Source organism: Pan troglodytes, chromosome 18, assembly GCF_028858775.2.
Source record: "Pan troglodytes isolate AG18354 chromosome 18, NHGRI_mPanTro3-v2.0_pri, whole genome shotgun sequence".
In the NCBI taxonomy this organism is placed as follows: domain Eukaryota; kingdom Metazoa; phylum Chordata; class Mammalia; order Primates; family Hominidae; genus Pan; species Pan troglodytes.
This window is the reverse complement of record NC_072416.2, coordinates 79,211,697-79,239,555: the sequence shown is the minus strand read 5'-3', so window position 1 is coordinate 79,239,555 and position 27,859 is coordinate 79,211,697. Positions and strand designations below refer to the sequence as shown.

The 27,859-nt window shown below is 42.9% G+C and overlaps 1 protein-coding gene across 18 annotated transcripts in view; it reads left to right on the top strand.

Moving 5' to 3' along the window:
- Window positions 1–27,859, top strand: part of C16H16orf46 (chromosome 16 C16orf46 homolog) — a 31,778-nt gene continuing 3,919 nt past the window's right edge. Inside the window, exons 1-7 of one of the 18 annotated variants that reach the window (XM_063797854.1) lie at window positions 296–413; window positions 11,284–11,373; window positions 12,818–12,935; window positions 13,563–13,810; window positions 15,421–16,353; window positions 19,532–19,654; window positions 23,490–24,393. In XM_063797854.1, the coding sequence (XP_063653924.1) occupies window positions 13,601–13,810; window positions 15,421–16,353; window positions 19,532–19,642 (1,254 nt within the window). In that variant the 5' untranslated portion in view covers window positions 296–413; window positions 11,284–11,373; window positions 12,818–12,935; window positions 13,563–13,600 and the 3' untranslated portion in view covers window positions 19,643–19,654; window positions 23,490–24,393. Of the gene's footprint in view, window positions 414–520; window positions 712–839; window positions 975–11,283; window positions 11,374–12,813; window positions 12,936–13,562; window positions 13,811–15,420; window positions 17,820–19,531; window positions 19,655–23,489; window positions 24,394–27,859 lie in introns of those variants that run through there. The other 17 variants (XM_063797857.1, XR_010152645.1, XM_063797855.1 and 14 more) reach the window with 17 other exon arrangements.

Genomic DNA, 27,859 nt, shown 5'->3' with positions numbered 1-27,859 from the left:
GTTCTGGGCCTGTTAAGTTTGTGTCCGTGGGAAACGCTCACGGCGGTTCCCCAGAGGGCCGAGGGAGAAAAGTGAGGACGTTTCTGGCCGCCTGGCATCTGCTAAATATCCTAGCAGGCACAAGGGCTCCCCAACGGGACTCGCCAGCCCGAGAGCCCAGGTGGGCCTCCAGCCCCGCCATCTGAGACCCTCCGTCGCTGGCCCTTCCGGCGGCAGCGCCCGGAGCGGATAGGAGATGCCACGAACCGCCCCGCCAGTGCTAGGCTTTGTTGGGCTACGTCACTTCCTCCACGGTCCCGCCCCCAGCGTGGTCGTAACCCAAGGCAACGGCCCGGCCGGCAGCGACCTGAGTAGCCATTGCCAGTAGGCCGGGACTAGCTGTCTCGGGGCCTTCCATACGCTCGGCCCAACAGGTAGGTGTGAGCGGCCATTTCTCCACCCCTGGGGCAAGGCCCGGAACCACTCCAAAGGCGACAGAGCGAGAGTCCCTGCCTCGTTCGAAAGGAAGCGACCCTCTGACGTGGGGAGCGAAAGGCAGAGGCACTATGTGCCGGGGCTTCCCCAGAGCGGGCGGGGTCTGGGGAGGATCCGTTGGGAGCGGAACCCTTTAAGGGCGGGTAGACGGAGGACGGGGAGGAATTCGAAGGGACAATCCAGAACGCTTTTCTGAATGGGATAGTTTGAAAGAAGGGCAGGCGTCTTTGTGGCACGGTAGGAACTGGCGGAGGAAGGGGAAGAGCTAGATGAGGAAAAAAGACTTATGGCATAAAGGGAGGAGCCTGATAGGGAAAGGGGTGTGGCCGGCAGGAAGGGGCGGGGCTAGATGAAGAGGTGGAGCCGAGCGTGATGCTCCTGGGCTTTAGGGGTGGCAGGTGGAGCGCGTGTGTTTGATGACTTAAGCTTTGCTGTGGACTGTAAGCTGTGTGAGAGCAGAGAAGACGGATGCTGCTTTAACTTTTTATTCTCAGTGCTAGGTACTTAGTGAATTCATTAATGTGAGTTGAAAAATGGGAAGAGTTTGAGACTGAGATTGGAATAGATGTAGTCTGATCGGGAGGGATGGTGTAGAAACTGCGCTCCTTGGCATCATTCTGTGAAATACTTGAGGTTCCTGTGACCTGTAGGCATATAATAAGCAGAAGGCACATATAATTAACAAGGAGGATAAAATTTATACTCTTGGAAATATGAACAAATTGTGCAAGTTGGGTGGCGCGGGTGCTTAACTTTCAGACAAAGGTTCAGCTCCTTCCAGTGTGTTTCTAAATGCGACTCCCAACTCATTTTCCTGTAGAAACTGTGTCACAAATGATCAGGATGCCCAGGTCAGTCTTCAGGACCTATTTAACTGGTTCATGTAAGTGAAGATTGGTCCTGTATTAAGAAACTTAACTTCTGCCATGGCTAACAATATTTCTAATGATTATTCCTTCATTCAGCATAGGTTGTTAAGGACCCGACCCACAGGAACGTTCATTCAGACTCCAAATGAGGCTGCCAGAAACTCATCTTTCCCTGGTTGGAATTTAAGATTCCTTTAAACCTATAGCTTGTAGGGAGATGAGGGTGTGTGGCACAGTGGAGAGCCAATGAGAAGTTGGGGCAAGGTGATAAGGAGTTTTGAGAGATTACCATCTATCTGCTTTTGACATAAACAGCTTGCGTTTGACTTAATACCCTGGGCCTTGGTTTCTCCTGGTCCGTCAACATTCCCCTGCCCTTAATGGATTAGGAATCTGTCAACCAGGTATAGGAAGCTACGGTAAGATATTTGTAATCTGACTGTATAGACAGACTGGCAAACATGTGGCACACTCTATTTTCTGGCAGACATAATTAATCAACCCCAGAAATTTTTCCTGCTATAGTCAGGTCATAAGATCCTTCTCAATACAACACTCTAGGTAGCCACTAGTTTGGAGTTGACAATTCAGAATTTTTTTTGTTTTGTTTTGAGACAGTCTCACCCTGTTACCCAAGCTGGAGTGTAGTGGTGCAATCTCGGCTTACTGCAACCTCTGCCTCTCGGGTTCAAGCGATTCTCCTGCCTCTGCCTTCCAAGTAGCTGGGACTACAGGCGTGAGCCACCATGCCTGGCTAATTTTTGTATTTTCAGTAAAGATGGGGTTTCATCATATTGGCCAGCCTGGTCTTGAACTCCTGACATCAAGTGATCCACCGGCCTCGGCCTCCAAAAGTGCTGGGATTATTGGTGTAAGCTACCGTGCTTGGCCAGAATGTATTCTTTATCCCTGATCTAGGCAATAGGTGTTTAAAAAAAAGAGAGAGAGAGAGAGAGAGACATCAACTTCTATAACTCTTGGTAGGTTCCTCTAAAAAAAAAAAGACTATCTAAATGGATGGATCTGGAATCCTGTAGAAAAGATTTAGAAACATAGGCCAGGTCATTGTATAGGGAGTAAGATGAAGGTGAATTTGCAGCTAGTTGAATTATTAGCAAATGTCCAAGTGAAAGGGATACCCAGAGGGCATTATCCTTTACCCATCCTTCTCAACGTCTTTATCCGTGATGTAGATGGAGATACAGAAGGCATCCTCATCAAATTAATGGAGTCATCAAGCAAGAAGGAATGGTCAAACTGTGGGAAGTCAGAGTTAGGTTGTGAACTATCTAATCAGGTTTAATAAATGGTCCAAAAACAAAAGGGGAAATTTTACAAGGATCTGATGCATTTGGAGTCTACATCTAAGTAAAACAAAAAGAATAAAGAAAAAGAAAAAAAGAAAAGAAAATCAACAGCATGGTTACAGAGTAAAGAAGACAGGAATTTTTAGCCACTCATGTGAAAAAAAAAATCTGGAAGTTGTAGTTCACCTCAAGTTCAGTGTTAATCAAGATTGAGTTATAGGGTTGGGTGTGGTGGCTCGTGCCTGTAATCCCAACACTTTGGGAGGCTGAGGCGGGCGGATCACGAGGTCAAGAGATCGAGACCATCCTAGCCAACATGGTGAAACCCTGTCTCTACTAAAAATACAAAAATTAGCTGGGCATGATGGCGCGCATCTGTAGTCCCAGCTACTCAGGAGGCTGAGGCAGGAGAATCTCATGAACCCAAGAGGCAGAGGTTGCAGGGAGCTGAGATCATACCGCTGCACTCCAGCCTGGCAACAGAGCGAGACTCTGTCTAAAAAAAAAGAAAAAAGATTGAGTTATACTTTTTAAAAAATATAGCAACTTTGTGTAATTAATAGATGTAGATTTCAGATCAAAAGGAGTCAGATTTCAAAGTAGACACTTCTAGTCAGACCACTTTTGAGGTATTGCTTTCAGTTCCAGGCACCACATTTTAAGAGACAGGTAATGTCGCATTCTTAAGATGATGAGGAACTTGAGATTTGTATCTGACAAAATGATAGCTGTCTTCAGATGTTTTCAGATTTGTGTTTGAGAAGAATACCAAGAACTGAGGAACAAAATTTGCAGGCTTGCGGATGACTTAATTTGAGATCATTCAAATCTTTAGAGCTTCCAATGGAAAGAAAAAAAATTCCTGTAAAGTTATGAGCACTCAGTCATTGAAAGTACTTAAGCAGAAGTATTTAAGCTGAATTATTATTGTATTAGTTTTCTGTTGTTGCTTTGTTCTCTGTTTAAGATCTCCTAAGTCATCCAGTCTGGACTCTTATTGGAAGAACCCACTTCCAAGATCATTCAGACTGTTGGCTGAATTCAGTTTCTTGAAGTTGTAGAACTGAGATCCCTGTTTAATTCCTCATTGTAAACCAGGGTCTTTTCTCAGCTCCTAAATGCCATCCACATTCCTTGGGATGTGACCCCCACTTCATCAAAGCCAGCAACAATGCATTGAATTCCTCTTGTGCTTTGTATCTCTGACTTCTGCTGCTGCTAGCTAAGACAAGTTTGTTTTAGAAGACTACGTCATTTGATTAGGGCCACCAGATTATCTAAAATAATATCGTATCTTCAGGTCAACTGGTTAATAACCATAATTACATCTGCAAAGTCCCTTTTACCACATAATATAACGTATTTGTGGATGTTATATTTCATCCTATTCACCTAGGGATTAGGGTGGGAAATCTTGAGGGGAGAGAATTTGTAGAATTCTGCCTACCATGTTATCTTTCAGGAACATTCTAGAAGAGCTTATTGCAGCAGGTATTTTTACCCATTTTTCTCTCCATGACCATAAATTAACCTTATATGCTATTAATTCTGCCTCTAATCAGAGTTGTATCTTTGAATTAAGCATATTTTTAGTCTTCCAAAGACATGGAGCTTGTGTTCCTGAGACTTTCAATCTCTAATAGGCACTTTATCCTGAATTTATGGTACATACCAATCTGGCTTTACACAGTGTAATAACTACAGACATCTGTTCCCTTCTATAGTGGTAAAATACTTTATGTTTTATATTTTCCTATTATGAAACAGCAACTGTATTTTCCTTTTTTACCTGAAACTAGTCCTTTTCTGCTAGCATCATGTGACTTCCTATACGGTAGCTATAATTTAGAGGACTAAATAGCTAGTTCCCTTTAGTATGTAACTCTTCATCCAGTTATTTTTTAAAGTATGTTATAATTGGCCGGGCACTTTGGGAGGCTGAGGCGGACGGATCACTTGACATCAGGAGTTGGAGACCAGCCTGGCCAACAGGCCAAAACCCTGTTTCTACAAAAAAATACAAAAATTAGCCAGGCATGGTGGCGCACGCCTGTAATCCCAGCTACTCAGGAGACTGAGGCTTGAGAATTGCTTGAACCTGGGAGTCAGAGGTTGCAGTGAGCCGAGATCATGCAATTGCACTCCAGCCTGGGCAAGAGAGTGAGACTCTGTCTCAAAAACATAAAAATAAAAATAAAAAAATAAAAACTAGGATGGACACGGTGGCTCACGCCTATAATCCGAGCACTTTGGGAGGCTGAGACTGGCAGATCACCTGAGGTCGGGAATTTGAAACCAGCCTGACCAACATGAAGAAACTCCATCTCTACTAAAAATACAAAATTAGCCTGGCATGATGGCGCATGCCTATAATCCCAGCTACTTAGGAGGGTGAGGCAGGAGAATCGCTTGAACCCAGAGGCAGAAGTTGCAGTGAGCTAAGATCGCACCATTTCACTCCAGCCTGGGTAACAAGAGTGAAACTCCATCTCAAAAAAATTAATAATAAAAAGTATGTTATAGCTAGTTTCTTTTTTCTTTTTTATTCTTTTTTTTTTTTGCATCAGGTATAATCATTACACGAACAACCCCTCAGAGTCAGAGTCCCACCTGGCCTTGTAATCTCAGCTCTGACACAATCTCAGTAACTGTACTTACCTGTATAGGACAGACTGGTGTAGCAACAAGCAGTTCCTCAGATCTCATGGCTGGAGTCCTTAAGTTTTTTCTCATCCATGCATAGTCTGATGAGGGTTTATGGGGACATTTCTCAAAGCTGTGAGTCAAAATCTAGGCTTCTTCCATTCTGTGGTGCCGCTAACTCAACATGTGACCCCCAGGGTCATTGTGGGAGGAGAAGAGAGAACTGAAGGAGGACGTTACACTGCCTCACCCAGGAAGTGACACACATTAGTTCCACTCACAGTCTGTTGACCAGGCTAGTCACAAGTCTCTAACCCAACTGCAACAGAGGCTGCAAAGTAGGCAAAGACAGTGGCTCTTTGGGCAGCAGTAGCTGTCTCTCACAGTGATCCCGGAACGTTCCTCACCTTCCTGCATTTTTTTTCTCATTTATAAGATGGTACCACTAATGAGTTATTCTCTTAGAGACTCAGTATATGTACCAGTTACGTTATGCATTGACTTTTTAATTTTTTTTTTATTTTTGGGGTTATTTACTTATTTATTGATTTAGAGACAAGATCTCCCTCCAGGGCCCACGCGATCCCCCACCTCAGCCTCCCTAGTAGCTCTGACCACAGGCACACACCACCACGCCTGGCCATTAAAAAAAATTTTCTAGAGATGGGGTATCTCTGTGTTGCCCTGGCTGTTGTCAAATTCTTGAGCTCAAGTGATCCTCCTGCCTCAACCTCCCAAAGTGCTGAGATTACAGGCGTGAGCCACTGCAGCAGCCTGCACTAACTTTTCTTTTCCTAGAATTTGTACCTTAATTGAAACCAGGGTTTCTTTGTCTTGGAAGTGTTCATTTCCAATATAGTGACTTCTCTTCCCCTGCAGCGATTAGATTTTCTTCTCTGGCATTTTTTAGCCTTGATCACAGATAGTTGGTCGCTCTTATTGGTTAGTGATAACCTGCCACGTTTGACTGGGCCACTTGGAGCTTCCCCATGACACTGGGAGTGGAGCTTTGGCATTCTGAATACACTGATCTCTAGTAAGGAGCAATCATATCAGGAACCAGGTAGGAATGTTCTTTTCATTCTTAGTGGGGCTGGACAGAGTCTCACGAAGTCAGAACAAATATAACTCACCATATCGCCGCTGTCTGATTGGCACTGGATTCCCAGGAACAAGTATGTCCACACCATATACTGAAAAGAAGTACACATGGACTCTGGAGTCGGAAAAGCATGGCGTGGTGGTTCAAGACATGAAAATTATTTGATAATTCTCCCATACAGAAGAAGAGTCTGTGCCCCTTCCTCTTGAATGTGGGCTGACCCCAATGGCTGATAAACCAGTTGAGTCCAGCAGTGAAACTATACATGACTATAAGTTATTATATAGAAGTGAAACTATAGAGTGACTTCTAAGATCATAAAGCTACTCGGGAGGCTGAGGTAGGAGAATGGCTTGAACCTCGGAGGCGGAGGTTGCAGTGAGCCGAGACCACGCCATTGCACTCCAGCATGGGCAACAAGAGCAAAACTGCATCTCAAAAATAAATAAATAAGTGAAAATAAAAGACAGGAAACCCCCAAATAAAAGCTGCCCAGTTTTAAGATTTATATTTATATCTATGATCCATTGTAAAGTGTTTTTGCATATAGACGGTTAATTGTTGCAACACCATTAGTTGAAAAGACAGTCCTTTCTGTATTTAATTATTTGTGTGCCTTTGTTTAAAAAAACCTATTGGCCATGTTGGGGGGGGGTGTATTTCTGTATTCCTTATTCTGGCGCATTGACCTATGTGTCTCTTCATTCACTAATACCATACTGTTTTGATTACTATAGCTTTATGGTAATTCTTAAAACTGGGTGGTGTGATTCCTCCTCTTAATTCTTCCTTTTCAAAATGTTTCAGCTATTCTAGTTCCTTTGCCTTTCCCAAAAAATTCTAAAAGTGGCTTGTCAATGTAAAGAATCCTGCTCTAGATTCCTATTTATATAATCCAGTATTCATCAGTGCACTCTTACAACTTCTTCTTTAACCTTTCAATCTATTTTTGGGACTTTGTGTTTTCATATAAACTTTAGAATCCAAAAATTGGAAAAAGGTTTTTTTTTTTTTTTTGAGATGGAGTCTCACTCTGTCGCCTAGACTGGAGTGCAGTGGCGTGATCTCGGCTCACTGCAAGCTCCGCCTCTTGGGTTCAAGCAATTCTCTGCCTCAGTCTCCTGAATAGCTGGGATTGCAGGCGGCCACCACCATGCCCTGCTAAATTTTTTTGTATTTTTAGTAGAGATGGGGTTTCACCGTCTTGGCCAGGTTGGTATTGAACTCCTGACCTCGTGATCCACCCGCCTTGGCCTCCCAAAGTGCTGGGATTACAGGCGTGAGCCACCACGCCTGGTGAAAAAGGTTTTAAGAACAACATTATAATGTTTTAAGTCCAGTCTTATCTTCCTAAAATCTAGGACTTCCCATTCCCAGGAAATGGTCCAAGGAGTCCGGATTCTATTTTCAATGATGATAAATGTCCACATTTTAGGTAGTGACATTCACAGTAGATATGGGTTATTTTCTTTGTATTTCACCTCTAATGATACCAGATTAATGTGGTACCAAAACAGTATGATCAGTCACCAAAATCTGGCTTCTTACTCTTCCTGGAGATATAGAAGGAAGTATTAGCCCCGCTTCTCCTTAAAGTGACGCAATGTCTGTGATTTGCTCCAGGCTAATGACATGTGAACTGAAGTCAAATGAGTGACTTCCAGAAAGAACCATCTAAGAGCTATGTTTGCCATCACACTCTGCATCACAGTTGGCTGTGGTTTCCAACGACGCAGGCAGCCTCTGTCAGTTCATGTTCAGGAGTGAGGACAATGTGGAACAGAGTCCCAGACATCATACAATGAACCTGCAGCATGAGTTAGAAAGAAGCCTGTGTTTTTTTAACCACTGGAAAAGAAATAGGGCTGCTTGTTACTGCAGCCTATCCTTGCCTGTCTTGACTAATGCTAGGTAGTCGAGACTGATGGACAGTACTCCTCCTAACTCAAGTGTACCCACTGCAGCCTTCTTTAAAAAGAGCCTGGCAGCTTGAGTGCTATCTGGGGCAAAAAAGACATAAACCAAAAATAAGCAAACACAAAATCAGAATTCTATTTTTTTTATAAGTCCATTTCGAACCTCATTTTCATTAAAATAAAGTAGCCACGTTATTACCTTCTTTATCAAAACAATATGAAGGGCCAGGCACGGTGGCTTATGTTTATAATCCCAGCACTTTGGGAGGCCGAGGCGGGTGATCACCTGAGGTCAGGAGTTCATGACCAGCTTGGCCAACATGGTGAAACCCCGTCTCTACTAAAAATACAAAAAAAATTAGCCGGGCATGGTGGCATGCGCCTGGAATCCCAGCTACTTGGGAGGCTGAGGCACAAGAATCACTTGAACCAAGGAGGCGGAGGTTGCAGTGAGGTGGAATCATGGCACTGCACTCCAGCGTGGGTGACAGAGCGAGACTTGGTCTAAAAAATATATATATATATTACAAAGAAAGGCTGGGCACATGCCTGTAATCCCAGCACTTTGGGAAGCCAAAATGAGAGGATCACTTGAGGCCAGGAGTTTGAGACCAGCCTGGTCAATATAGTGAGACCCCATCTCAAAAAAAAAAAAAAAAAAAAAAAAACAACAAAGAAATACAAAGGCCCTTTCTGTACCATATGGCATGGCATGGTCATTTCTTCTGCTATCCCTTCACTTCTTTTCAGCTACCAGGCCTTTGGAAATTTCTTTATGTTCTTGGTCGAGTGGTCTCTTTCCACATAGGTTTTTCTTTGGGCAGTGTTACTTATTTGTAAATAGGAGATACGTTCATTGTTCTCAGTTTACACTGATTTCTCCCCCTCTTTCCCAATTTTAACTTTTATACAACACACAACAGAAAACATGTCCTTTTGCTGTATTCGACTGGTATGCCTCTACTGTTGACTGTGGTAGCTTAATGGTTGTCTTTGTTCATTTCAGGAGCAAGACACTTCGTACTCTAAATTATAGATTGGTTAGGGTGTTAAAGCTACATTAACTCTGCCAGACGTATAACAAAGGAGCATTTGATAGTCTTGTACTTCTCAGTTCATTAACAAATTACATGATCTCAATATAGTGTCACAGATCCAAATAGTAATGTCTATTCTTTTCTGCATTTACACCTGTTCCTTTGGCCATTCAATAAATTCAATGAGAAGGCCTTGTGTACTGTGACTTAGGAATAATTGGACAAATATTTCTGGAGTTCCTCTAAATCACTTTTATAAAACTTGTTATCTGATGTTATATCTTTTTTGTAGATCTGTGTGTTTTTTTCTTTCAATAAGTCCCTGTTCAAGGTCTTTACTGCAACTTAAAATTACACAAACCATGTTATCTGTTCATTGATACATTTATTTCTTTGGGAGGCTGAGATGGATGGATCACCTGAGGTCAGGAGTTCAAGACCAGCCTGGCCAACATGGTAAAACTCCGTTTCTACTAAAAATACAAAAATTAGCCCTGCATGGTGGCGCACGCCTGTGAAATCCCAGCTACTCGGGAGGCTGAGGCAGGAGAATCGCTTGAACCCAGGAGACGGAGGTTGCAGTGAGCCGAGATCACACCATTGTACTCCAACCTGGGCAACAGAGCGAGTGTCTCAAAACAAAAAAACAAACAAACCAAAACAAACAAACAAAAAACAACATTTATTTCAGTTTGCTTAAGGTCAAAATTCATCGTACCCTGGCTTCTATCATTATTCCACATTTCATTTCTTGGAGCTCTCCGATAACATCATGGCTTTAAAAGTTTTATTACGGGAAATTTCATGCTTACATAAAAATATAATAGTACAATTAATCCCCATGTCCTCATACCCATCTACAACAAACAGAACTTAAGGGCACTTTGGTTTCATTATTCCCTCCCTAACCTCAACCTCACATTATTTTGAATCAAATCATATTATTGGTAAAAGAAAATAAACCACTTTACATTTCTTTGGCTGATCATTTCCTTTTTGTATCTGTCTTTAAATGCTACTAGAAAAGGTATTTTCTGGATTATGGTAAATTTCCATAGGCTATATTTTTTAGGCTCTCATTCACCATCTTTCTTTCATTTCCAAATATCTTAAGTTCTTTGATCAATTTTTCTTTGGGTTTATTCTTGTTTATCCAAACATGCACTTTGGGGGCTTGGATCAGAGTCAACTAATTCTTTTGTACATGTTGGTTCTAATCACTTTAATAGCTTGTGTAATAGAGTTTAATACCTTCTGGCCTACATCTTTGAGCTTTCCCGCTTTGTACTCTAAATCCAATTTTAGAGTTGCATCTGCAAATGCGTCTCCATGGCAACATCTTCACTGTGATCTTTGTGTTTTCTTGATGTGGTGGAAAACGTTTGTATGGACTTTGATGTATGCTTTATCCTGGTGATTCTCAAACTGAATCAGGTTGTAAAGTTCAATGGAAGCCAAGAAATGGGATGGCATGAGCTCTTGGTTTACGTCAAATGTGTAAGTCAGGCATAATTTTACTACCAGAAAATATTATATGAATATAGATGTCTGCATTCCAACATAAAAGTAAAACTGCATACAAATTGCAAGGAATCACATATCCACTCTTTTCTTTGATCTTCTATTGATTCTTGGCCATTTCTGTGTGTCATCTGCTAACGTGAGCTGGAAGACAAGAATGGGTAATAAAACTTGACAGTTACAAAAAAATTAGCCAGGCGTGGTGGCAGGCGCCTGTAGTCTTAGCTACCTGGGAGGTTGAGGCAGGAGAATTGCTTGAACCCGGGAGACAGAGGTTGCAGTGAGTTGAGATCACACCACTGCACTCCAGCCTGGGTGACGGAGCGAGACAGACAACAACTTGATAGTATGTTTAGAGAAGGGAAACTTAAAATACAACTTTCCTATCCACTAACTGAATTTCTTTTTAATTAGGAAAAGACCACCAATATTCTCTTTTAGTAGCGGAGCGTGTTGATCCTGCCTGAAGTACACCAGTGTTCCGAAGGTGCATCTGGTGATCTGGTATGCAGTAATCTGACCTTCTGATTAATAATACTGTGTTAATTGACTCAGGGATGATTCTTAGTTTTGAGTCACAAGGAATCAATACAGTTCCTTATGAACCCTCATTACATAAGTAAAGTGCTTATAAAAATGTAGTGTTGGCCAGGCACGGTGACTCACGCCCGTAATCCCAGCTACTCAGGAGGCTGAGGCAGGAGAATTGCTTGAACCTGGGAGGCGGAGGTACAACTTCCAACTTAAAATTTTACAAAATTTACTCCAGTAAATTTTGTCAGTGAGCTAAGATCGCACCACTGCACTCCAGCATGGGCAACAGAGTGAGACTCTGTCTCAAAAACAAAACAAGACAAAATAAAAAAACTAAGCCTATGTGAAAAAGCCAAATTGGTAATTCAACAGATTTGTCATAAGAAGTACCGATCTCTTCCTAAACAAAAAATGAAAAAAACTAGTTTTCTGGCATGGGTCGCATCTGGCTGAGAGAAAGCAAGGAGTGGGTGTCCCCTGTGGCTCCTGTCTTATCACAAGCAAGGAACTTCTTGAGAAGACACTGGGTGCTTATCAGCACTCAAGCCAGAGCTTTGGTGGTCACTGCTCAGGTATTCTAGTTAATTTCTGCAGCCTGTGGGGTCCACAGGAGGAACCCCTATCTGTAGGAAGGTATCATGCTTTTGCTTTTTTTTTTTTTTTTTTTTTTTTTTTGAGACGGATTCTTACTCTGTTGCCCAGGCTGGAGTGCAGTGGCACGATCTTGGCTCACTGCAACCTCTGCCTCCCAAGTTCAAGCAATTCTCCTGCCACAGCCTCCTGAGTAGCCGGGACTACAGGTGTGCACCACCACACCTGGCTAACTTTTTTGTATTTTTAGTAGAGATAGGGTTTCACCATGTTGGTCAGGCTGGTCTCAAACACCTAACCTCAAATGATCCACCCAGCTCGGCATCCCAAAGTACTGGGATTACAGGCATGAGCCATCGCATGCAGCCGCTTTTGCCCTTTTTATAGATGAGCAAACAGACCCAGAAAAGTAAGTCATCACTCAAGGGACACAGCCGGTAAATAGGACTGGAACTGTTCAGCTCTTTGGCTCTGATCAGGATTACAACTTTGCAGACCCTTTGTCTAGATTGTAAATGCCAAGTGCATTTTCCAGAAAAACATCCATTAATGGTAGATAGGGTTATCACCATCACCTACTGTTTTACTTTGCTAGGGGCGTCATGACAGTGTACGACAGACTGAGTGGCTTAAACAACAGAAATGTATTACCTCATAGGTCTGGATTCTCAAAGTCCAAAATCAAAGTGTTGGCAGGGTTTGTTCCTTCTGAGGGTTGTGAGAGGAGGCTCTGTTCCAGGCTGCTGTCTTTGGCTTGTAGATGGCCATCTTCTCCCTATGTCTCTTCATATCTTCTTTTTTTTTTTTTTTTTTTTTAAGACAGAGTCTTGCTCTGTTGCTCAGGCTGGAGTGCAATAGCGTGATCTTGGCTCACTGCAACCTCCACCTCCCGGATTCAAGTGATTCTCCTGCCTCAGCCTCCCAAGTAGCTGGGATTACAGGTACGCAGCACCACACCCAGCTAATTTTGTATTTTTGGTAGAGATGGGGTTTCGCCATGTTGGCCAGGCTGGCCTGGAACTCCTGACCTCAGGTGATCCATCAGCCTCAGCATCCCAAAGTGCTGAGAATACAAGTGTGAGCCATCACTCCTGGCTGCCTTATCTTTCATAGTGCCAGTGGTTGGCAGTGGATAGTTTCGTAATATTTGTTCTCAGTCTATTCCTGAATGTTTCTTTCTTTCTTTTCTTTTTTTTTTTGAGATGTAATCTCACTCTCTAACCCAGGCTGGAGTGCAGTGGCCAATCTCAGCTCACTGAAACCTCTGCCTCCTGGGTTCAAGTGATTCTACTGCCTCAGCCTCCTGAGTAGCTGGGCTTACAGGTGCCCGCCTTATTTTTAGTAGAGACTGGCTTTCACCATGTTGGCCAGACTTGTCACAAACTCCTGACCTCAAGTGATCCGCCTGACCTGGCCTCTCAAAGTAATTCCTGGAATTACAGGCATGAGCCACCATGGCCGGCCATATTCCTGAATGTGTCTTGAAAATATTTCACCTGAGTATTGAATTGCTTTTTTTAAAAAAAAATTAATATTAAAAACAAAGTTCCATTCATGTTTTTAAACAGCAAGAAGATGTTAAAAACTTTAAGCAAGCATCACAGTAATGGATCTCTGTCAGAAAAATGAGACTGACTTAGAAAATGCTGAAAATAATGAAATTCAGTTCACAGAAGAAACAGAACCAACCTATACTTGTCCAGATGGAAAAAGTGAAAAAAATCATGTTTATTGTCTTCTCGATGTCAGTGACATTACGCTTGAACAAGATGAAAAAGCCAAAGAGTTTATTATTGGAACTGGATGGGAAGAGGCAGTGAGTATCTTTCTGAGTCACAGCTTTTCTGTCTCTCGCACATCAGTGTTTTGGTGCAAGCCTCTTTTTTCCAAAAATAGTTAATATTACCAAAAAATGTGGAATCAATGACATGTAGAAACCCTGGAATTGAGGTAAAATATTACTGATGATAAGAGCAGCACCTACTGTGGGTATTTATGGCCACTTAGTATGTGGACAGCACAGTACTAAGTACTTTGGATACATTAATTCATCTAACCTCTCAATAGCCATATGGGGCAAGTTTTCTTCCCAGCCTCGCTTTGTGGATGAGTATACTGAGTCACTTGGAAGATAAAGTAACATGCTCGAGATCACCCAGCCAATAAGTGGCCAAGGCAGGGCTTGAATCCAGGTCTCCTGGACTCTAGAACCCTGAGCTCCTTAGCAGCTGTGCTGAACTCCCTGAGAGAACTGAGGCTTCTTTCCTAATGGCTCTACTCAGAACTCTGTGGGTTTTTTTTTTTTTTTTTTTTTTCCCTTGAGATGGAGTCTCTCTCTGTCGCCCAGGCTGGAGTGCAGTGGCGCGATCTTGGCTCACTGCAACCTCTGCCTCCTGAGTTCAAGCGATTCTCCTGCCTCAGCCTCCTGAGTAGCTGGGATTATAGGTGCCCACCATGCCCAGCTAATTTTTGTATTTTTAGTAGAGACGGAGTTTCACCATATTGGCCAGGCTGGTGTCAAACTCTTGACCTTAGGTGATCTGCCCACCTCAGCCTCCCAAAGTGCTGGGATTACAGGCCTGAGCCACTGCGCCTGGTCTGCAGGCTTACTCTTAAACAATTCTTAGAATCAACAATAGAATCCTATATTTAAAACTATAAGAAAACTAAAAAAAAAAAAAAAGCATAAAACTATGAGAAAACTTGGTCTAATCCAGTGATTAAACATAGGATTACCAGATAAATACCTAATTTATCAGTATAAGTATGTCCAAAATGTGGTCCTATATTTTTACTGGCAACCCTTTTTTAATGGTGATCTCTGTGGCAAGATCAGCCAGAGGACTCTGGGCGTGGATGGGGAGTAGGTATCCCTGGGTACGCAGGGCTCCTCTGCATTCCAGGACCTGCCTCTGCTCCTCGGTCTCCCTCCAGCCTCTCCAAGCAACAGTGTTCCCCAGGTATGGGAAGCAGAGACTGGCGGTGCCCAAAATCTTTGTTGGTGGGACAAGTATGAACGGTTTTCATTTTATTTTAATGGCTTCAAATTTAAATGTGCATTTGAAAAGAAATATAGTCAGCACATCAAAGTGGCCATTTACAAATACTATTGCTTAGTGTTTTAGTATTAACAAATGCTCTTGCTAGTATTTAGGATTAACAAATACTATTACAAATACTGTTACTGCTTTATAGCGGTGAAAGTAGGTATTACACTTTTTCATGCTTTGCAACTTTGAAGGATTTTGTTTTTTTAAGCGAATGAATTTTAAGAAAATTATTAGTGGGGGAAGGGGTTGTAAAAAAATAAATAAAAATAAGAATATTGTTTCACATAAGACTGCCAAAATGGGAATGTGGCCAAAATTGGAGCAAGGACAGTTTGGGCCCCTCAGCTGGAGGAGTAACATGCCGCTTTATTTGCAGGTCCAAGGGTGGGGAAGGACTTCTCCAGCTGCCTGCATCTGGCCGAGGAAGATACCAAAAAAGGCGAGGGTAGGGGAAGGTGCCTGCAGCGACTGCTTGGTGTGTGTTAACCTCTCCCACTGGAGCCTCCAGACTAAGCCTCCTACTGAGGGGGGCCCAGAGAAGGATCAGAGCAGCCCCTCCCAGACTCAGGCAGCCCCCCAGGGCCCCAGCACTGCTTCCAGGGCGATTAGCGACATCTGCTTTCCCACCTACTTTCGAGCAGAGAAAAAAAGTCTGCAAATCAAGGAGTTTATTTGGTGCAACAAAGACTGGGCCATCCCCGGCACTAATAGGGGCAAGGCCTTTGGGAATCCCAGTGGAGGGGCCCACAGAGGGCTGTCCATCCCAGGCCCCCTGACTTCCAGGGCCGTCCTAGTTCTGCCTCCCCTGAAGGCTTCACTTTCAAATGCTTTGGATGTTCTGGGTAAGAAGAGTAAGAACTCTTTCTTGCAGTCAGAAGAGAAGGTGCTGGATGTGGAAAAGGATGCGTGTGTGGCTTGTGCATATGGCTTGAAAACAGCAGATGGGAAAGGTGAAAAAAGAGCCAGTGAGCTGGCTAAACACCCTATGGTCAACGACACGCCATCCTCCCCTTCCCCAGCGGCCCGGACATCCCTGCTGACCGATCCGGAGCAGCGCTGCCTGCATTGGTCCCTCCTGTCTGAGAAAAACCTGGCGTGCCCTCCAGACCCCAGCAACGTTCGCTACCTTGCTGCCTTGCAGCTTCTGCAGAAACGGGGAGTGCAAAACTACAAATCCAAATTCAAAGCCAAGGAGCCAAGATCTCCTGTGATCACCCGAAAGCATGTTCTCCCAAAGGCCAAGCAGGAAAACAGGCCCCAAATGCTGGAGACCAAAGTTTTCCCAAGACCTCTCTTGCCGTCTCTCACAGTGAGCAGAGTTATCATTCCCGTCTCTACCCACAGGATCCTCTGAGCGGTCGCGGTAGAACCCCTGGGAATAAGCACCGTTTGAGATGCAGCCATCCTTTCTCTTTCTTCCCTCTCATTTCCCACCCACCCCCCACTCTCTCTTTCTCTCCTCCCCGTCAGTCTGTCTTGACTCTTCTTTTCTTCCATTTTTTTTTTTTTTTGTAGTACAACTGAAGAAAACTGAACCTCAGTGGATTGTTGGGATTTATTTTCTAAAACACCATATTCATGTGTTACCTGCTTCTGCTACTTAGCCATTCACAAAATGCCAATTGGTCTTGCCAGCCCCAGCCTCTGCCTGCCTCATGTCCACTCCCAGCAGAAGCCACGCAGAAAGTGGGGAATCCAAAGGGCCTCCTTCCCTCCATGCTGGCCCCACGTCAGCCCAGAGCCATCTGGCAGGTGTCCTTTCTGCCCCATCCCCGTGCCTCAAACTAAGTATACTGGGCTGGTTTAGACCAAACTGCCTCCTGATTTTTTGAACGAAGCAGGTGTCTATGTGCTGCCTCATTTGCTGTTGCAACAAAGATCTGAAGAATTGCTTTAATAAAAAACTCCAGGCCGGGCTCAGTGGCTTACGCCTCTAATCTCAGCACTTTGGGAGGCCAAGGCAGGTGGATCACCTGAGGTTGGGAGTTCGAGACCAGCCTGACCAACATGGAGAAACCCTGTCTCTACTAAAATAATACAAAATTAGCCGGGCATGGTGGCGCATGCCTGTAATCCCAGCTACTCAGGAGGCTGAGGCAGGAGAATCGCTTGAACCCGGGAGGCAGAGTTTGTGGTGAGCCGAGATCGTGCCATTGTACTCCAGCCTGGGCAATAAGAGCGAAACTCCGCCTCAAAAGAAAGAAAAGAAAACCCCAGCTTGTGTCCAGGACGTCCAAGGCATTGGAGACCCTGTGCGTCCAGGGTGTCACACCCTCAGATTGTTTCCATGTATATACACTATCGTCTCCTGCATTTTCAGGGTGCCATAGCCTCAGATTGTACCCTCATACTAATCTGTGTGTCTGGAAGTTTTAGCTACAGTGCTACAAAATCCAGCCTGGGAAGCAGGTAAAGAATAATTACTTTTTGGGGCCGGGCGCCGTGGCTCACGCCTGTAATCCCAGCACTTTGGGAGGCTGAGGCGGGCGGATCATGAGGTCAGGAGATCGAGACCATCCTGGCTAACATGGTGAAACCCCGTCTCTACTAAAAATACAAAAAATTAGCCGGGCGTGGTGGCGGGCTTCTGTAGTCCCAGCTACTCGGGAGGCTGAGGCAGGAGAATGGTGTGAACCCAGGAGGCGGAGCTTGCAGTGAGCAGAGATTGCGCCACTGCTCTCCAGCCTGGGCGACAGAGTGAGACCCCGTCTCAAAAAAAAAAAAAAGGTTACTTTTTGGGAAAAAAATAAAAAGATCACTGTGATTATCATCCCACATGCTTCCTCTGGCATTACTTTGCATCTAATGTTTGGAAACCCTCAACCCCAGACACTTTTGGAAAGGGGCTGTTATTTTCTCCCTCTGTCCTTCCTCCACCCTCATTTTACCCCAACTCATATTCCCACCGTTCTATCTAAATTAAATGACATTTGTAAATGATTTATATTTTAAATGCCAAGTGATGTTGCTGTGTAGACACATGCTCTGATGAACCGTTCTGTGATATGAGTAATCATTAAGCTGCTTTGTAATTACATAGTTTGAATTTGCTTAAGGTAGGTTGGACTTGAACTCTGGATTTCCTGTCTCCTAAACGATGGAGTAGACAGAATATATGACTATATTTGTAAATACCTGCTTCCATAGTGGTCTTTGTAATGTCTTGTCTGTTTGCCTAGGGGTTTTTTTTTTTTTTTTTTTTTTGAGACAGAGTCTCGCTCTGTCACCCAGGCTAGAATGCAGTGGCATGATCTTGGCTCACTGTAACCTCCGCCTCCTGGGTTCAAGCGATTCTCATGCCCCAGCCTCCCAAGTAGCTTGTATTACAGGTGCCCACCACCACACTCAGCTCATTTTTGTATTATTAGTGGAGACTGGGTTTCCGGAGGTTGCAGTGAGCCAAGATCACGCCATTGCACTCCAGCCTGGGCAACAGAACAAGACTCTGTCTCAAAAAAATAAATAAATAAGAATCCAAGTCCTCTTCCCAGACATTATCTCTTTTAATCCTGCATGTATGCATGGGAATCAGGGATCATTTTCCTCTTCTAACCCAAGGAGAAATTGTTCAACAGAGGGTTGGGTTTGGTCAGGACAGCATTAAGGTTTGTAGCCTGGGTTTCTGAAGGCTCAAACTATATTTCACAGGTCGGGGACGTTTGAAGTACTAGGTGGAAAATATCACATAAGGCAGGAAGGAGGGCTCAAGAATGTCATTTCTTCCTTTAAGATAGGAACAATTTTCAGATACAGGATGTGGTGAAGATGACCAGGTAATGTATGTTGAACTCCAACAGAGATCTGTGTTTTTCCTGAATGTATTGAGTGGATCAAATATAACAAGCTGGATAATTTCCCTCTAATGAATAACTGACTGTTTAAAATTGTATGGAAGTCCTTTGGCCTGCAAGCTGGCATTTGGATATTTGATGATGGGTCTTTACTGTTTATTGGGTTCTCAGAACTTAACTTTGCAACTTGTCAACTAAGTTGCTCCTTGCTTGGGTCCAATCCATCTTAATTCCCTGGCCTTTTTCCTCATCTGGTTTTGCCTGTATTTCCACTGTACCAGTCTAAACACCATCACTGTGCAGCTTAAGGCATGACTCTTGTACTGAATTTGTGCATACGGAGGTGTTCCAGGAAAAAACTTTTCAAGTTCAATCTCCTAGATCAAAAAGCATCTGTATATTTTCTTGGACACAGTCTCAGGATAAATCCAGTGTTCACTGCAATAAGTAAAAATAAGAACCATCTTCCTTTTTCCTAAGAGCTGAGAACCATCAGGATGTATATTTTTTAGTACCCCAGCTTTGCCACTGAGCATTTCTGCCTTTGCCTATAAAATGAGCGAGTAATGTCTGAAATTTCACTAGTTCTGTCATTTTAATGCATTTAACTTGCCTGCAAACATTATTATTATAGAGACGCAAAATGGTGAACAGTTATTTCTGTTTCAGGTTTTGTTTTGTTTTGTTTTGTTTGAGATGGAGTTTCGCTCTTCTTGTCCAAGCTGGAGTGCAATGGCACAATCTTGGCTCACTGCAACCTCCGCCTCCTGGGTTCAAGTGATTCTTCTGCCTCAGCCTCCTGAGTAGCTGGGGTTACAGGTGTGCGCCACCATGCCCAGCTAATTTTTGCATTTTTACTAGAGAGGGGGTTTCTCCGTGTTAGCCAGGATGGTCTCGATCTCCTGACCTCATGATCCGCCCGCCTTGGCCTCCCAAAGTGCTGCGCTTAGAGCCGTGAGCCACCACACCCAGCCTGTTTCAGGTTTTGATCAGTCTTGCTCTGGATCCTGGCCTTTCTAATGTGAAAACAACAACAACAACAACAACAACAACCTAAATGAACTTCAGTTTATACATTTCAAAAGATGATGATAGTAAAAACCCTAAAGAAATTTTAGGTTTTTTTTTAACCTAAGACTGTGGGCACTTAACCTTCTCTACCAACACATACTTTTTTTTTTTTTGAGACAGAGTCTTCCTCTGTGGGCCAGGCTGGCATGATCTCAACTCACTACAAACTCTGCCTCCCGGGTTCAAGCAATTCTCCTGCCTCAGACTCACGAGTAGGTGGGATTACAGGTGTGCACCACCATGCCCAGCTAATTTTTGTATTTTTAGTAGAGACAGGGTTTCACCATGTAGGCCAGGCTAGTCTCAAACTCCTGACCTCAAATGATGCGCCCGCCTTGGCCTCCCAAAGTGCTGGGATTACAAGCGTGAGCCACCATGCCCGGCCCCAGTACATTCTAAACAATATACATAACTTCTTAGAGGATTGAATGGCCCAGGTGGGTGCTGTATTTACAGCAATGCTGAAAGCCACCCCATCACCTGGCCTATCTTTAGGACAGGGCTTTTCAACCTGGGCACTATTTGGGGCTGGATCATTCTTTGTGATGGGCCTGTATGTGCACTGTGGGATGTGTAGCAGCATCCCTGGCCTTGACATATTAGATGCCAATACCATACCCAGACATGACAACCAAAAATGTATCCAGACTTTCCCAAATGCCCCTTTAGGGCAAAATCACCCTAGCTGAGAACCACTGGTTTAGGGAATTAGTAATCTGGAGCCCACCGCCTTTGCTGCAGCTTCTCTGACAGCTTTACTTATAGATCAAGCAGGTGCCTTGGTGCAGGTGTGAAGGGAGCTGGGGGAACGCCCAGCTTGCCACATCCCAGAAGGCATATGTGCTCTCCATTTTGCGCTGGTCCTCTAGGGTCTCATGGTGGCACCTGCCTAGGTCCTTTCTAGAAAGAAGCAAAGAAGCAGCCATAAGTCTGCTTTTTTTTTTTTTTTTTTTTTTGAGACGGAGTCTTGCTCTGTTACCCAGGCTGGAGTGCTGTGGCGCGATCTTGGCTCACTGCAACCTCCCCCTCCCGGGTTCAAGTGATTCTCCTGCCTCAGCCTCCCGAGTAGCTGGGATTACAGGTGGCTGCCACCATACCCAGCCAATTTTTGTATTTTTAGTAAAGATGGGGTTTCACCAGGTTGGCTAGGCTGGTCTCGAACTCCTGACCTCCAGTGATCCACCCATCTCAGCCTCCCAAAGTGCTAGGATTACAGGTGTGAGCCACCGCACCCTGCGAAGTCTGCTTTTCTCTGAGAAAAGTCTCTCAGAGTAACAGGAGGGCCCATTCAGTCAGTGACAGGAAGAGTTGTGGGCATTCTCTCTTCCCATCTTCAGGAGAATGTGCATTACTGGTTTGGCAAGGTTTTCGAGATAAGTCGAAGATGTTAAATTAGTGTATTTACATTTACTGCCATTATTCAGAATTCTCTGATGTTTAATACTCACTTTTCCACACTCACTGCTTGGGCTGAACAGGCGTAAATATGAAGAGGCAGCCAATACTTTGTGGGATACACCTTAGCAAGAACTGGCAATCTGTGCTTCATATGTATATATGAAAGTGGCTTTTCTCTCCCATTTAGCTTAAACTACAAATCTTCCTCCCCATGTATCCTTTAAAATGAAACAGTTGGCTGGGCATGGTGGCTCGTGCCTGTAATCCCAGGACTTTGGGAGGCTGAGGTGGGTGGATCACTTGAGGTCAGGAGTTCGAGATCAGCCTGGCCAACATGGCGAAACCCCGTCTCTACTAAAAATACAAAAATTAGGCATGGTGGCACATGCCTATAATCCCAGCTACTTGGGATTAGGCAGGAGAGTCGCTTGAACCCGGGGAGGCAGAGGTTGCAGTGAGCTGAGATTGCAACACTGCACTCCAGCTTGGGTGACAGAGTGACAGTCCATCTCAAAACAATAATAAAAAAAAAAGTTTCTCTACTTATTTTATTTTTTGAGGCAGAGTTTCACCTGTTACCCAGGCTGGAGCGCAGTGATACCATCACAGCTCACTGCAGCCTTAGCCTCCAGGGTTTAAGTGATCCTCCTACCATAGCCTCCCTAGTAGCTGGCTGTACAGGCACACACCACCATGCCCAGCTAATTTTTTTTTTTTTTTTTTGAAGAGACGGGTTTTGCCATGTTGCCCAGGTTGGTCTCGAACTCTTGGACTCAAGTGATCCGCCTGCCTTGGCCTCCCAAAGTGCTGGGATGACAGGCATGAGCCCCCATGCCCAACTAGTTTTACCACTTATTGAAACTTGAGGAGAGCTAGCTTGAAAATATAATATAGTTTTTTATTTTCAGCACCACACAGGGTTATGACAGTTCACTAAGCCTTTATTTTTTTTTCCTTTTTATCTGCCCAAGAATAACCATGATCACCAAACCTCTAAATGTGAAGGAACTGTTAGTGATTTCATTTGTTCCAATCTGCATGTCCTCTGAAGATAAATCCGATATGGAATTTGGGATAAATACCACTGGCCTTATTACTATTCATGAGTCTATTTTAATTTCTTTGGCTATTCAACGAAATCCTCATGACTGACTTCTCTAAATTTCAGGAAAGTAGGATGTCAGAGGAATACTTGGCATTATGGTAGTGATTTAGAGAACTTTAACTCTGAAGAGTTCTTACTAGTTAAGCACATATCTTGTAACAGAATAGTGACTTCAGTGCTTTAAAAATATACGACCTGTTGGCCAGGCACGGTGGCTCACACCTGTAATCCCAGCACATTGGGAGCCCGAGGTGGGTGAATCACTTGACGTCAGGAGTTCGAGACCAGCCTGGCCAACATGGCAAAACCCTGCCTCTACTAAAAATAGAAAAATTAGGGGGCGTGGTGGTGCGTGCCTGTAATCCCAGCTACTCGGGCGGCGGAGGCATAAGAATGGCTTGAACCCTGGAGGTGGAGTTTGCAGTGAGCCGAGATCACGCCACTGCATAGCAGCCTGGGCAGTAGAGTGAGACACTGTCTCAAAAACTAATAAGATATATCACATGTGGCCGGGTGCAGTGGCTCATACCTGTAATCCCAGCACTTTGGGACGCCAAGATGGGTGGATCGCTTGAGGTCAGGAGTTCGGGTCCAGCCTGGCCAACGTGTATATACATATATATATATATATATATATATATATATATATATATATCACGTTACCAAAAAAGAAGTTGCAAAAAAATTGATACCAGCTTGCAATTCATTAATAGTATTAACTCTAAAATATAACAAAACTAAAATTATTTCCATGAGCTAAAATAAGACAATGTAGAGTAAATAATTCCTAAAGCATAATTTGCCAAAGTTTGGTTGACTTCCCAAAATTAAAATCTTAATTTTGGTGGGCTCACGTTTTAAAAAGAAAAAAGTTTTTTATTTTTGTTGTTTTTGTTGTTGTTGTTGTTGTTTGCTTGTTGGTTTTTAGAGACTAGTTTCATCTACCAAGGAAAAAGTTATTGAGGGCAGTCTTCATGGTTGAATATCCTTTTGTCATAATTCAGATGCATTGACTTTTGCCACATTTTCATTGCAGCATGGGCTCTACATTTTCTGAAGTCATTAAATTTCTCGTTACAGCACAGGAAAAAGAAGATAAAGTAGGAGAGGGATCAGTTTCACATTCAGTGCTAAGCAGCAACACGGTTGAGATGTAATCATAAAAGCAAATATTTCACCCAGGACATGGAAAAGCGGCGGATCACCAGAAAGCAGAGAGTCAAACGCTGCAAGCAGAAGCAGTAAGAAGATGCCACGTTTGAAGCAAGGTCTTATTTACACCTGCCATGGTCATCGGCTCGCTCTTTTAGGTCTCCCCAACCCGGCCCCCAAAAAGAGGTTATATGCAGAGGTAATATAATATATGTACTTTTGAAAATAACAAAGTCACCGTGGAGATAATTTCAAAACAATTTATTTTCATTTTCAGATACATTGGACTATTTCACTGATGTTAAAAAGAGTATGACTTGTTTAAATTTTTTGTTGTTTCTTTTTTGCAGCCTAATGTTCTGTAATAGTAACTTGCTTCCAAGTAAAGTATGAAAAGTTAGTGGAGGGGCCATGGCTGTGGTCTCTGATAGGTCAAACTATACTATTTTGGAATGCGTGGAGTTAGAACAAAGTTTTTATTTTGTTATTAATTAGTAAAGCAATAAATAAAATTGTCTTACTAATATTTATGAGTTTTCGTTTTGTTATTAGTAAGGCAATAAAACATTTAGTGTTTTTTCTGGAGTTTGTTGAAGAAACTGAATATTGATAGTGTTCCAGCTATGGCATAGCCAGTGCTGCTTTTACTGATTCATATAGCTTGGGCCTTGCTCCTTTCAAGCAAGCTGATTTTTAAATGCAGTGCCCCTGTGAACGTCAAGAACACCGACAACCTGAGAGCCGTCCCTGTTTGTTTTCTAGCCTGCGTCTCTGGATATGTAAACTAAAATATCAATGTATCTGCTAATAAATACCGTTCCAACAACTGAGAGAATTCCTTTGGATTTAAACATTGAAAAACAATGTAGTCATCTTCTTGGCCTTAAAACATTTTACTGGCTAACACCTTGCTAAACAAACTAGATTAAAATTCATGGCTAGACGCAGTGGCTCACATCTGTAATCCCAGCACTTTAGGAGGCCGACGTGGGTGGATCACCTGAGGCCAGGAGTTCAAGACCAGCCTGGCAAACATGGTAAAACCCCGTCTCTACTAAAAATACAAAAAATTAGCTGGGCGTGGTGGTGCGTGCCTGTAGTCCCAGCTACTCGGGAGGCTGAGGCAGGAGAATTGCTTGAACCCAGAACGTGGAGGTTGCAGTGAGCTGAGATTGCACCACTGCACTCCAGCCTGGGCGACAGAGTGAGACTCCATCTCAAAAATAAGTACATGCATACATACATAAAATTCATGTCATTTAACAAATTAGAGCCTTTTAAAAGTTGAGAGTATGAAGGCATATATGTTGTCCCCTCCTAGTTGTCAAATCTAATTAATGCCATCTAAACATGCTTTGGAGGACAACACACATAGATATATTGTGAGAGACAAGGAAGATAAAACTGTGTGGTACCCCAAAGGCTGCGTCCCTAAGCCCCCCAAAGTGATATAACCCTTCTCTTTCTTTTTAAAAATTATTTTATTTTAATTTTCTTTTTTTTTTTTAAATTTAGAACTCACAGTCTAGTAAACATTTTAGACTTGGGGTGTGGGGGCTACATTTGCATGTTTGTTACATGGTTATATTGTGTGATGCTGAGGTTTGGACTTCTATTGATCTCATCACTCATATAGTGAACATAGTACCCAATGGGTAGTTTTTCAACCCTTGTTCCCCTTCCCACCTCCCCACTTTTAGAGTTCCCAGTGTCTGTTCTCATCTTTATGTCTGCATGTACCCAGTGTTTAGCTCCCACTTACAAATAAGAACATGCGGTATTTGGTTTTCCGTTTTTGTGTTAATTTGCTTAGGGTAATGGCATCCAGCTGCATCCATGCTGCTGCAAAGGATATGATTTTGTTCTTTTTTATGGTTGCATAGTATTCCATCGTGTATATGTACCACATTTTAGAAATACAGGCTGGGCACGGTGGCTCATGCCTGTAATCCCAGTCCTTTGGGCAGCCGAGGTGGGTGGATCATTTGAGGTCAGGAGTTCAAGACCAGCCTGGCCAACATGGTGAAACCCTGTCTCTACTAAAAATACAAACATTAGCCAAGCATGGTGGTACACGCCTGTAATTCTAGCTACTTGGGGGGTTGAGGCAGGAGAATCACTTGAACCCAGGAGGCGGAGATTGCTGCACTCCAGCCTGGGTGATGGAGTGAGACTCATCTCAAAAACAAAACAAAACAAAAAAAGAAATCCATTCCACCATTGATGGGCACCTAGGTTGATTCCATGTCTTTGCTATTGTGAATTGTGCTGCGATAAACATATGAGTGCATCTGTCTTTTTGGTAGAACGATTTGTTTTCCTTTGGTAGGCCCACTAATGGGATTGCTAGGTTGAATTCTATTTTTAGTTCATTGAGAAATCTCCAAACTGCTTCCCACAGGGGCTGAACTAATTTCCATTCCCCATAACAGTGTATAAGTGCTCCCTTTTCTGTGCAAAGTTGCCAACATCTGTTATTTTTTGACATTTTAGTAATAGCCATTGTGGTTAAAAGAAACAAAAAACTCGAAATGAGTTTAATTGTAAATTTGTTAAGATTTATTTTGTGGGCTAACATGTGATCTGTCCTGGAAAGTGTTTCATGTGTTACTGAGAAAAATGTGTATTCTGCAGTGTTTTGGAGGAATATTCTGTCAATGTCTGTTAGGTCCAATTGGTCTATTGTGCAGTTTAACGTTTTGTTGTTGATTTTCTGGATGATCGGTCCATTACCAAAGGTGAAGTGCTGAAATCCCCTATTATTGTTGTATTACAGTCTATTTCTCCCTATAGATCTAATAATATTTGCTTTATATATTTGGGTGTTCTGGTGTTGGTTGCATATATATTTAAAATTGTTATATTAATTGTTATATAATGATTTCCTCTCTTTTTGCAGTTTTGACTTAAAGTCTGTGTTATCTGATATAAGTATAGCTACTCGTGTTCTCCTTTGGTTTCCATTTGCATGGGATAACTTTCTCCATCCCTCCACGTTAGTTTTTGTGTGACCTTGAATGTTAAGCGAGTCTCTTGCAGGCAGCATATAGTTGGATGGTGTTGCAGGTTTTATTTTCTAAATCCATTCAGCCACTCTATATCTTTAACTGGAGAATTTAATCTATTTACATTCAAGGTTGTTATTATTATATTATTTTATTTTTTTTTTTTTTTGAGGAGGAGTCTCGCTCTGTTGCCAGGCTGGAGTGCGGTGGCACAATCCTGGCTCACTGCAACCTCCACCTCCCAGATTCAAGCAATTCTCCTGCCTCAGCCTCCTGAGTAGCTGAGATTACAGTCACGTGCCACCACGCCTGGCTAATTTTTGTATTTTTAGTAGAGACGGGGTTTCACCATGTTGGCCAGGATGGTCTTGATCTCTTGACCTTGTGATCCACCCGCCTTGGCCTCCCAAAGTGCTGGGATTAGAGGTGTGAGCCACCATGCCCGGCCCAAGGTTATTATTGATAGGCAAAGACTTACTCCTGCTATTTTAAAAATTATTTTCTGGTTTATATATCCTTTGTTCTTCTCTTCCTCTTTTGTTGTTTAGGTGGTTTTCTGCAGTGCTAAACTTTGACTCCTTTCTCTTTCTCATTTGTGTATTTGAGGTAATTTTTCTTTCTGTGGTTACTAAGGTACTTACATGAAAAATCTTATAGATATAATAGACTTTTTAAAGCTAATAACAACTTTGGTCCCGCACAGATACTCACACAAAAAATTTTTGTCCTTCCTCCACAATTTAAAATTTTGTCTTAATTTACATCATTTTGTGTATTCCTTAACAGTGTATTATACCTGTAGTTATTCATAGTGGAGATGTGAAAGACATATGCCACCATTAGAGTAATGGTGTATTCTGAATTTGATTATGAGTTTACCTCTACCAGTGAGTTTTATACTGTCATATGTTTTCATATGACACACAAAATGATGAAAGTAATTATCATCCTTTTGCTTTTGATTGAAGTACTTCCATAGCATTTCTTGTAAGGCCAGTCTAGTGGTGATGAATTCCTTCAGCTTTTGTTGTCTGAAATATACTTTATTTCACTTTCATTCAGGGTATAACATTCTTGGGTGGCAGTTTTTGTTTTTTTTTTTTTTTTTCTTTCAGAACATTGACTATATCATCCCATTCTTTCCTGGGCTTCAAGGTTTCTTCTGAGAAATCTGTTGATAGTGTAATGGAGATTCCCTTATATATGATTTGATGCTTTTCTCTTGCTGTTTTTAAAACTCTGTGTCTTTGAATTTTTACAGTTTGATTACAATGTGCCTCTGAGAGGACCTCT